The 12286-nt window shown below is 42.7% G+C and overlaps 1 protein-coding gene across 1 annotated transcript in view; it reads left to right on the forward strand.

Annotated features, from left to right (window-relative positions):
- Kdsr (3-ketodihydrosphingosine reductase) overlaps positions 1-12286 on the forward strand; it is a 33227-nt gene that overhangs the window by 11918 nt on the left and 9023 nt on the right. Inside the window, exons 6-8 of the mRNA XM_027948982.2 lie at positions 2452-2643; positions 6642-6725; positions 10817-10900. Coding sequence (XP_027804783.1) covers positions 2452-2643; positions 6642-6725; positions 10817-10900 — 360 coding nt within the window. The remainder of the gene's footprint in view (positions 1-2451; positions 2644-6641; positions 6726-10816; positions 10901-12286) is intronic.

Here is a 12286-nt window from a genome sequence, read left to right on the forward strand (position 1 = left end):
CACGCTGTGTCTTCCTCATCCTGAGCCCTGGATACTGAGAAGTCTTCGTCAATTTCCTTTTGTCCTTCCATTCTGTCTGCTTCCTTGTTTATTCCTTCTAAGGCGCCAGGGTGTCTGTCTTGTGTTAGGGGCTTTGCTTGGGTGGCTGCTGATGCCTGGCCATGTTTGTACATTGAGATGAGGACTCTAAAGGGCTAAAGGGGAGTCCTGTGCTCTGGGTAGAGCTGTCTCATCTGGCCCTCTGTGACAGGGCCAGATCTTGGGTGGGACCAGGTTCCATAGGTCTTATTTATTGGGTTGAACAGAAGCTGTAGCAAAGAATCCTGGCCTCCTGCCTGGGAGACATGCACCTAACTGCAGTGTCCTGAGGGCAACTGTGGTGGAGAGTGGCAGTCTCCGGGTTCAGCAGACCATTTTAAACCTGGACTGATCCTTGCTAGGAGCCACACCTCTGTCCCGGCCACCCTGGAAGAGGGGCCGTATCCCTCTGTGGAGAGGGAGGCCTCTAAGATCGGACTGTCCTTTTTTTTGCTTTTGTCCTTGTCCTACATCAATTTTTTTAAAGTAAGGTGAGATTTATATAAAATAAGGCACTTTAAAGTGAACAGTTAGAGGCATTTACTGCATTCAGACGTTCACAGTGTTGTGTAACTGCCACCTCTAATTGCAAGACATTTTCATCACCACAAAAGGGAACCCCCTATGGGTACTAGGGATTGAACTCAGAGGCCTTCAACCACTGAGCCACATCCCCCGCCATAGTCTGTATTTTATTTAGAGCCAGTTGTTTAGCAACTTTTCTGAGGCTGGCTTTGAAGTCGTGATCATCCTGGCTCAGCCTCCCTGAGCTGTTGGATTTACAGGCGTGTGCCACCACACCTGGCTTTGGATGTGTTTTATGAGTGGAGCCCTGTGATCAGTGCCCTTGTATCTGGCTCCTTTCATTCAGCATGGTTCTGAGGTCCCCCGCCTTGTAGCATGTATTATATTACCTCCTCCTTTGCATGGGCTGGTAACACTCCACTGAATGAGGTGTGCTTTATGTTTATCCATTTGTCGTTGATGGACATCTGGGCTGTTTCTACCCAACTACCTGTACCCTGACCTCCTGTCTCTCAGCCCTGCACCCATCTAGCCTTCCTCATCCCATAGGTGCTCAGTGCTTCTTGAGCCTTTTTTAGGGTCCAGTCCTGTTTTGTTTTGTTTTGTGGTACTGGGGATCGAACCCAGGGCCTTGTGCATGTGGAGCAAGCGCTCTATCAACTGAGCCATGTCCCCAGCCCCAGTCTATTCTTAGTTTCTCCACTCCAGCTAAGAATTAAGTTGTCCATGTTCTGCTAAATTACTCCTCACTGGTCCTCCTGTTCTTCAACTTGCAAAATGCTCTTGCTGTTATTTCCATTTCTATTTTCTTTGTTCTTATGTGTTTGTCCAGGAAGTGGGATCTCTAAAGGTGCCAAAGTGAACACTGTGGACCGCCTTTTTTCAGATATTTTTTAAGGATATTTTTATTATCAAAACAATATAATGATACTAAAACATATTTTGGGGGGAAATGGGAAGACCACCATCCTGCCATAATCACTTATGATTTAATGTATTTCCTTGATTCTATACTTGCACACGCATTCTTTTATTCATTATTTAAATAGTTATAGCCATGGTCTAAAGACACCTGACCTCTGTTTCTTAAAAACCAATGGCATAAGTGTTTCTCCATGTCACTCCTGCTGTTTGGGGCCATCTTAAACATATTAAGATTGATTAGCTTTACATTATGGTAAAGCTAATATTTCTATAAGACTCTTAATAGAGAAACATTAAAATGCAAGCATTCTTAGATTCTCAAAGTTCGAGGTTTTGAGAGTTTTAGGAAGAGGGTAACGAACTCTAAGTGCCCACTTAAGCCCTTGCCCATGGCAGTATAAGAGCCAATGCGTATTGGCTTGCTGTGGGCCAGGAACTGCACTAGCATTTAACTTGTATTTTCCCTGTGGTAATTCCAAATTTAACCTTCTTTTCAGCTGAGAAAATGAGCTGAGCATCTGACTTTCTGGTTCATTATCAAATCGGTACCAAATGGTAGAGCCAAAGATTGAACCCCCAAATCTGAACTGGTAACCACTGTCCTGCTCTGTTTATGGTCCTTCTGTAGCATAGACCCAGTAGGACTAGAAACATTTGGAGGCTCTTTCCTAAAACTATCTTTCAAAAAGTATTACCTGCAACATGTCGTATACTTTATAAGAGGAAAACTAATTTTGACCAATTTTCAGCGAAGATCTAATTGTTGTCATTGTGAGAAGGCAAGACAGGATTGAAGTGGGCCTCAAACAGAAGGTGCTGAGCATCTCCTTTGCAGTATCATGTAGCTGTTCATTCATTTATGGACTTCCACTGAAGAACTCTTGACCTTGTTCTCTCCTCATGTGGCTTCTCTGTTCCCTACAGAAATTAATGAGCGTCAATTACCTGGGCAGCGTGTATCCCAGCCGAGCAGTGATCACCACCATGAAGGAGCGCCGGGTGGGCAGGATCGTGTTTGTGTCTTCTCAGGCGGGACAGTTGGGATTGTTTGGTTTCACGGCCTACTCTTCATCCAAGTTTGCCATAAGGGGATTGGCGGAAGCTCTGCAGATGGAGGTAAAAGTTAAATTCTGAATTTATTCCTCTCAGTTCAGCACTATACAAGTTTTTTGGTTTCCTAGCTCCTTTAGTGCATTAAATTAGAGATTCGTAGATGTGACATTAAATTTAATTAGAGAGGGCATTAAATTTGAGATTTGTAGATTTGACATTAGTGAAAGAAAATTGACTCCTGAGTTTTGCAGTTCGCCTTTCTCGTTGCATAGAGATTGTACAGAAGCAAAAATGGTTATGTTTTTTGCCTACTGAATACACAAAGTGCTAAGTAATATTGTCATGGTGTTTTTGGCCTAATACTGTGTATATGTAAGGTTAACCAGATATTTTTTTTCCATAGAGATCTTCCTTTAACAAAAAGATCTATCCTGATAAGTAACAGAATTAGCAAACCTTGAGGGGAAGCCCTTGAATCAGGCAGTGACTCTTGGCTTTTAGGCAAGACATTTAACTTGGTGTCAGTTTCTTCATCTATAAAATGAGAGGGGTAGAATAAAAAAATCAGTTTGGCTCTCCTAATACTTACGTTTTTCACATCTTACAAAAATGTCAAAGAGAGTAAGAAAGTATCGTGGTGCGTGTACCTCTCAGGTGTGGGTGGACTTATACATTATGGTCACACAGGGAGGCTCAGAGAGTGTCACTTGGGGTCTATCCAGTACCATATAAGGTAGAATTTCTTTTGCCATAGTCTACACTGGAATGTAATACTACCTCACGACGTTAGAAGCCCAGAAGAGACCTCGCATGGCCAGCCCCCTTGTAATAAGTGTGCTTTCGGAAGTACTGGTTAATCATTTAGATCAGTGGTGAGTGATTTTTTTTTTTCCTGTAAAGGGCCAGATAGTAAATTATAGGCTTTTGAGGGCCGGATAGTTCCTGTCACACCTGCTGATGTCAGCTGTGGTAGCAGGAAAGCAGCCACATAAATGAACAGGTGTGACTGGGTCCAGTAAAACTTTATTTATAAAAGTACGCACAGGCTATAGTTGTTAATCCATGTTAAGAATATACCAGAAGAAAGCTGGATGGTGTGTGACAGAGAAGCACGTGGCCTAAATATTGTACAAGTTATTGGGCTAGGGACTGAGTCCTGATGGGCCACTTAGAGACTGATAAACTGTGTTGTTTTTCTAACAAAGGAACCAGGAATCAGATCTAATCTGATTAAGATTAATATCTTAATCAGAATAGATCATTATAGTACACTTAACCAATAGGGCATGCACAACTGTGAAATTTCAGATAAGAATCTTGTTTTTTGTTTTGCAATTTTTACTTAGAAAACTCCCTTTGTGAATAACCATTTTATTTTATTTTTTGTCAAAATTTTTTGAAATACATGAGGCAGATGTTGTTAAGCCACCTTATGGAAAGAAAACTGAATTTTCCGTGATTTCAGTGAGTTTCTCAAAGTCATAGAGTTACTTGGTGAGAGAAATAATAAGAAGGCCTGAGTGTTCACCTCCACGTGTCTGGGTCTTCCACAGTAGAGGATGTGTCTGGGTTTCAGGTCAGAAGTGGTCTCATTCATCTGGCTGCTTGTCTCCAGCCCTTCACTTTGGTTGTAGAGTCCATGTGGGTGCGGCGGGTGTTTGGAGATAAAAACGTTGCTCACTGGGGTGTTTCCTCTAAATCTGGTCTTGCAGAGACAAGTCTAGATCACTAGTTGAGGGCAAGGTGTGTAATCTGGGTGGTCTGGTTTCACTTCTGGTAGGACAGAGATGCTAATTCAGAGGAGAGAAAAGAGAGCTAGTTGCCAGTACAGAGTTCCCTCAGCCTTGGTGACAAGTGTGTTTTGCACATGGCAGATCCTGGGTTCCCAAGTTGGCTTGAATTCCATCCATATTTGGACTCCATTGAAAATATCCTTACTTAAACAACAACAACAACAACAAAAAAAAAAACATGTACCCTGAAAAATAGCCTCTTATTTGGGAAGAAATAAATCCTGTCTTCAAAATCTAGTTTGTTTATAGTAGAACTTCCACCAAACCAATTGTTTCCCTACAAAATGAGAGCTGTTTTTGAAATCTGGATAACTCAGTCAGTTTCTGTGAATGAAACCAATATAGCTGCTCAAATGGAATACTTGCAGTAATCCTTTTGGTTTAATAAACTTTAATAAAGTCTTCCTTCCCCTTGGCTTTGTCCCCAGATTAAGGTAGGGCCTTGGAAATGCTGTAGATACAGTGGATAATCCTGAAAGCATACATATTTTTCTTAATATGTTGGTTACAAATATATTATTTAAAGATTTTAAATTTTAATCTTTTTGGAAAGTAGACTTAAGGTAGGAGCCAACGTTGTGCCATCAGAGACCTAGCCAAAAAAAAAAAAAACCTGATCAGGCCCCGCCCCCTCCTCCCTCCATCCCTGCCCACAGAGGTCAGAAAGTAAGTTGAAGCTTGAATTCTGAAGTTTCATGTAAATAGTCTTCTCTCCATCCCCTGTGCCTTTGTTGTCGTGGAATGAGGAACAACAGGTCTTATGTGGGATCATTTTGATGGTAAATCAGGTCTTTCTGTTTGAGGTTGATCCCAGGTGGAAGGAAGAAAAGAGGACCATGGGAGTCAGGGCACAGTGGGAGGGCAGAGGGACCCGGAGAAGCAGGCAGCGGCTACCTAAGCAGGACCTTAGTGAGTGGCTCGCACGTTCTTAGAAAGTGGTGATCTCAGGGGTCGGACTTGTCTAACCAAGAACAAGTGAACCCGGACAACCCTCATTGCCTTTGCTGATTGCTATGAGGTCAGTAGTTCAAGGAGGGTATATTCAGCTTTCGGCTCTTAGTAAATCAGGTGACCAAAAGTTTCAGGAGACCAGAAGCTCCACAAGGACAGGGATTAGTCAGCTTGTTCAAGGCTGTATGCTGCATTCTAGGAACAATATTGGCCCATAGTAGGAATTCAATAGGTATTTGTTAGATAATTAAATAAAAGCCTGCATAAATGGTTAAGTTGCTAGCCCTGGAAATATCCAGCCTTTGACTGGGAGAGTCATTTGGCTTGATAATTATAGAGAGGATACCAGCCCAAAAGGGGATTGGCTTGGTTTCTCTCAACCCCAACAATTTATGGTCCCACCCCATGAGAAAATGTTCCAAAAAGCTCTGTTTAACCACTGCAACCATAGCCTTGAGTCTGAGACTCTACTTTGAAATACTGTCTTATGTTAGTTTCTGGTCCTTACTTATTGTGGGCCAGGGGCAGAGAGATGCACAGAAGTGACCAGCCTAAGCATCCAGGGTCAGTCTTTATAAGGCCTCTCTAATTTCCTCTTATTGGCTTTTTTGTGCTGTTTTTCCTTGGTCCATGCACAGCAGAGGGCAAGGCCGTGGGAGACAAGTTTTTTTTTTTTTTTTTTAAGTCACTGTCTCAAAAACAAGTGGAAGAGAAATTGCTTGCTCATCAACCCCGTGGCCTGGCCACCATCCATAGCCATTTCTGAGCATAGCTGGGCTGGGAGGATGAGCTCTCTCACGCCCTCGTGGTGGCGCTGGAACGGAACCAACAGAGGCATCTTTTCCCTGTCACACATTCTAGAATGGCCAGCCAAGGACCTCTGCTTCTCCTGACCCTTGTAGATCCCCATGTTTGACTTCAGAACTGTGCTTCACTGAGAGAACCTGGGAGAAATGGGCGGCGTGATAAGAGGGGGACCCTGGCGGGCTCCTGGGGTCTGCAGTAGGCAGCAGTGTTGGCAATTTCGCTCTCCTTAAGATTTGCAGTCTAGGCTACCTCTGCTTCCAAAACCAAAAGGTGACCAAAAAGTGAGCCAGTAGCAAACAGAATTAGCAAAGAGATTCTGATGGTACAAATCCTTGCCCCCAGAGCTGCTGGTTATCAGGGCCAGGTGAGAGGGCAGGTGGTTTCCCTTACAGCATCACCCTGTTGCTCTGACCACCTCCTGAACATCGGGGCACCCAAGGCGGGTCAGTGGGGCAGGATGCAAGATGGAGTGCCCTTGACCTAGGTGTGACCCTTGCTTCTCTGCCGCAGGTGAAGCCGTACAACGTGTACGTCACAGTGGCCTACCCACCCGACACCGACACCCCCGGCTTCGCCGAGGAGAACAAAACGAAGGTCAGTGCTCCCAGCTGTGGCAGCCCCATCTTCAGCATCTTAAGCCTCTTTTTTTTCTGATTTTCCATTCTTTCGCTCCAGCTTGTGGTCAGCCACCAGTGTCTGTGGGGTGTCCTGGGGGTAGAGTGCTGATCCAGGGCCTGAGGTCCTGCCGGGTTCTCCAGAGGAAGCTTCCTCTTGGCTTGTTCTCATGGCCACCTCCTTCCTAACATGGGTCAGGGTGGCCCGTCCTATGACACCCGTCACTCCACACGAGTCTCTGCCTTCTGTCGCCCACTCCCGAAGCCCTCTCCTTGGGCTTCACTCATTCATCAACACGTCTACGCTGCATCCGCTTATTTACTTATTTATTTATTTTTAAGATTTAGAGATCATGTATTGGTTTTCTGCCGTGGAAGATATGATCTAAGACCCCGATCTATTCCCCCCTCCTGGGTTCTCCCTGGGTAATTTGGTTAAATCAGATCAGTGTCTATATTCATGTGACTTTATAAATATCATTCACACCTGAGCATTTCTAAAATGACATTTCCTTTCTGGCCTTTTCCTCTCTTGACTTTGTGTGTGTGTGTGTGTGTGTGTTTGTGTGTGTGACGTGACTCAGTCTCAGACAGAACTGAAAGTCTCCTTTTGATCCCAAACTGGGTTTTCTGTTACTTTTCATTCTGTTTTCCCTAAAGACATTCCTCCTGGCCTCCACCTCTGGCCTGATCCAGACCTGCAGGTCTCCACTCCTCTGCTCACTATATCCCTGCAGGTTCCTGTCCCTTCCTTTGTTGGGTCTCAGGATTTCCATTTTATTACTGCCGTAGTTTACCTGCCCGATTTAGAAGGGCACATCAGATGTCACCTGTCACCCATGCTTAGAACCTGTGTGTGAAAATGCTTCTCTCTTCCCTGTTTGCCCTGTGGTTGTCCTGTGGGGCACAGAATTCTAGGTTGGAAATGAAGCCCCCTCTGATTTGGGGGGCATTTCTCCACTGATTCGGGCTGGCATCACGATAGCCCAACCCTTTGCATAGAATCTGTTTTTTTTTTTTTTTTTTTTTGGTTTATTTCTAGAAGCTTTTTGTCCCTTTTTATCTTCACTTAATGTATTTTGATGCAGCGTGTTCTCATTTTATATGCTAGACACTCAGATGAGCCCTTTTATTCTGACAACTCATGCACTTCAGTTCTGGAACATTTTCTTAATATTACTTTTTTGATAATTTCTTTCCATCCAAAGTATGTTGAGTGTTCTTTTTGGAGCTTCTGTCACTCAGATGTTGAACTTTCTGGACTCGTCCCCTATTTTTCTTTGTTTCTCTCATTTTTTTTTTCAACTTTTCTGTTGAAATTTCTGTTTATGCTGTCATGTGTAAAAATTTTTCCAGCTCTTTTCTTTGAATATTTTACATGTCAAAATGAACCCCACTCTCATGTATGACTATAATGCACTAATAAAAACATGTATAGCTTGTCCTCCTTCCTGGATTTCATATCTTATTTCTGAGGATATTCTTTCCAGGGTTTTGGTCTTGTTTTATTTTTGTGATTGTTTGGCATTCTGTTTTGTTTTCATGTGGGTGTTTGTGCATGGTACTGGGGATTGAACCCTGAGGTGCTCTATGTCCCCAGCCCTTCTCTATGTTAATTTTGAGACAGGATCTTGCTAAGTTGCTCAAACTTGTGATCCTTTGCTTCAGCCTCCCTGGTGGCTGAGATTAACAGGGGTGTGCCACAGCGCCCAGTAGGTGGTTTTTTCTTTCCTTCTTTTTTTATTTTAACTGCCGTCTGTATCCCCTTATCTGTTTTCTCCAAGTTTCTCCGGTCATCCTTGCTGCTGTTGTTTTAGGCATTCCTCAGACTCAGAGGTCTGGCCATCCGTGGTCATCCACATTTAAGCCAGCTGTAGGGCTCTGGCTTCTGTCTTCCCACTTCCCTGCAGGGCCAGGAGGGGGAACTGGCTCTTTTTGGATTCCCTTATGTCCTCATCGGCTGTCCTTTCCCATGGCTCGATCAGTTTCCCCAGTGAGGAATCACAAAACCAGCTCTCTGCATTGTGAGACCCAAGCAGGGCAGGAGGTCTGGGCACTCACCATTCAGTGCCACCCTTTGCTTGATTTTTTCTGTTTCCAGCAAGGTGCCTCATAGCTTCCCTGAGTGGTGACATGTGGTAGTCATTCTCTGAGTCCAAAATCCCAGTGACTCCAGAGGCTGAGGCAGGAGGATCACAAGTTCAAGGCCAACCTCAGCCCTAAGCAACTTAGTGAGACCCTGTCTCAAAATAAAAAATAGAAAGGGCTTTGGATGTGACTCAGTGGTTAAGTAAGCCAGGGTTCAATCCCCCATACCAAAATAAATAAATAAGGTGGTAGGAAAGGATTTACCACCTCAAATTGAGGGTGATCTTATCTTTAGATTTTTTTCATTTTATTTTTTAGATTTTTGTTTTCCTAATTGTAGTAATTTTCAGTAAATAGGAATCTCTACAGCATAAAAATTGGTACTTATATTTCATATTCTTATATTTGCAAAAAAAAAGATGTTTATGGGGCTGAGGATGTGGCTCAAGCAGTAGCGCGCTCGCCTGGCATGCGTGCGGCCTGGGTTTGATCTTCAGCACCACATACAAACAAAGATGTTGTGTCTGCCGAAAACTGAAAAATAAATATTAAAAAATTCTCTCTCTCCCTCTCCCCGCCCCTTTAAAAAAAAAAAAAGATGTTTATGATTTAGAAGCTTTTTTTCCCCCCTCTGTTCTTTTCTCTTTGGCTCTGCATTTTTTAAAATTACTACTGTTTCAAAGAAGTAAATTTAAGCCAAATGTCCTGCCTTGGAATAAGGAGAGGCCTGCTAAGCAGATCTTCAGCATTTGGTCTACAGTCTCTTAGTCTGAAGACAGAGCTGACACAGAGTGGTGACTTCCCTAAGATTTGATTTTGTGTTAAGTCGGGGTTTTTCCTCCTATAAAATACTGGGCTGAGTTCAGGTAAATCCAATTCTGCATTGATCTGTGGACCCTTTAGGGGGCGACATAGCACCTTTAAATCTCACGTGCATCTGGCTTGGTTGTGTCAATCTGGTGGTTGGAAGAAGGAATGGTGGCCCCTTCAAAGGGGCCTTTCTCTTCATTCATGTTCGTCAAGAACCTGTCAGGTTCATCCTGACTTTTATGAACTGCTTTGCTTTCTATTTTAAGAAAATATGTTTTGGCTTTTATTTTATTTTCCTAAGTCTACATGGTAAATAAAATAGGCAGCCTCCTAAAGATTAAGGCTTTAGTTTGAAACGCCCTTCTAAAGAATTTTTAAAGAATTTTTAACACGTGTGTGTGAAGTGCCACAAAAAGAGCCCAAGATAAATGTGGGGAAAAAAGATTCTTCTTATCATAAGCTGCTTAGGAGATCAAATGTAAGTGCAGAAGTCTGTATAATATATGTGAAGGCAGAAATGTTCAAAGACAAGATTACTGCCAGTCGAGGATTCAGGAAAGGAATTTTGAAATAAGATTTAAGAGGGCCTTGAGCCACCTTTTGAAGAACCAGAGGCCAGGATTTGGGATTTGAAACCCCAGCCTTGGAATAGCACTTCACCAAACTCTGGGCCACTCAGTGTTGTCTCATGAATGGGTCCTCTTTCAGCATCCTGTCTCTTTGCTGTTAATGCAGGTCCTTTAAGAAACACCTGCAATTCTTGACCAGGGGCTGGGTTGGGACTGTCCCTGTCCAGGGCCTCAGTTCTGTCCCCAGGTGTCAGTCATCTGCTGGCCTGGGAGTATGGTTAGAAATGGGTGCAGATTTTCCCAGGACATAGGGTCAGGTATCCAGGCAGCAGTGAGGAGTCAGAAGTCCTCATTGAAGCCGAGACCACATACATCCTATAGACAATGCAGGGGCCTTCTTGTCTACCTTAGCAGCTGGGCTGAATGTTCCACAGTGACCGAGTAGAAGCTGATTTAGAATCCAGATAGACTTTATTCTAAAATTAGGACTCTGTTTGAAGGTACATAAGCACAATTACTTACAAATTGGGGTGCTATAAGACTGCCTTATTTTTAATGTAATGGTCAATAATCGCATTGATACAAACATATTTTTCACTTTTAGCCTTTGGAGACTCGACTGATTTCAGAGACCACATCTGTTTGCAAGCCAGAACAGGTGGCCAAACAAATTGTTAAAGATGCCATAGTAAGTAAAATCCTCGTTTGTTTTCTGTACTATTTGTAGTTATACTATATTTCTGGAGATACTTACTCAAGGACTTATTTCAAAAAAAATATATTTTAACTCTGTGGTCAGATTCATCGTGTCTAATATCACACTCTACTTCTCTTCCCTAGACACGTTATTATATGTTATATACCTTAACCTTAGGAACAGTGTCTGGAACTCGTGTTCTTCAAATGAGACTCGTCCATGTGGTTTAAATCCAATATGCAACTTATTCTCTTCTTTCTTCTTCTTTCCCCCAGAATTTTCAGTTTTTAGATTAATTTAGGGACTTTATTGACAGGGTGATTGATTCTTTTCCCTTGCTGTTTCCGAGTATCATTTTCCCAAAAGATAACTCATATGAAAGTGCAGCCAGCCTGCTGGGCCCCTCCTCCAGGTATCCCAGCCCATGTGCTTTCTCAGCTACTGAGTTTGCGGATAATCAAAAATGGTATCATCAGAAATCATGTGCCGTTTTGTGGAACAACAACCCATGTGCCACATGCCTTTTAGCAACATTCCTATTGACCCACATGCAGAAAAATGTACCTTTCTGAGGTCTGCCTGTGATCCGCAGGCCCACAGTGGCTTTGAAACATCTTTAGGACCATTGGAGTGAAGGTGTCAGCACAGTGTGGTGCAGCCTCAAAATAGCACAGTACTGCTGCCGGGGCTGAGCTGACAGGAATGAAAGAAATACCGACCTCTGTTAAAATATATACAGGTGTGAGCAGCTTTGCCTAGGTTGCCTTAAAAAGCACAGGAGAGGGTACAAGTGGCTCAGATGGGATTTTTTTCCCCCAAGCCATCTCAAGTCAAAGCAAACAGACTCTAGGTTCTTAATAATCCTGAAGTGTTCTTCCTGTTTGGGCAGGATTCATTTCATGACGTAGTTTTTCAAATTTTTCCTTCTCTTAACTACCTTACATTCTTGATAGTTATTGACAACCCTAGAGAACTTTTAGTTACCTGGGTTATACTTATCAATAGTTGCCATATTAGAAATTGAAGCCATAGTGTTAAAAAATTAGTTATGAATTCATTAAAAATAATCCATTATATTTTAATGTGACATATTTTACAAAAATAATTATTTTCAAAACAAAAATACAAGAAGAGTGGCATTGTTTTCTATTTTCACCCAGTCTTTTTAAGGTCTGCATAATAGAGGTCAGCTGGATTCTCTTGTCCATTTCTGTGGTCAGTCTATTGTAGTATTTTGTTTTGGTTGAAGCAGATGAAGAAAATCTGACCACATACAGCTATGTAGTCAGAAGAGGAAGATGTATCTTGTAGGACTTTTTAGATAATTTTGGATATCATTTTTTTCTTCTGATATTAAAATCCAAACTGAGCAAGTGG

The sequence above is a fragment of the Marmota flaviventris genome, chromosome 16 (assembly GCF_047511675.1).
Source record: "Marmota flaviventris isolate mMarFla1 chromosome 16, mMarFla1.hap1, whole genome shotgun sequence".
NCBI lineage: Eukaryota > Metazoa > Chordata > Mammalia > Rodentia > Sciuridae > Marmota > Marmota flaviventris.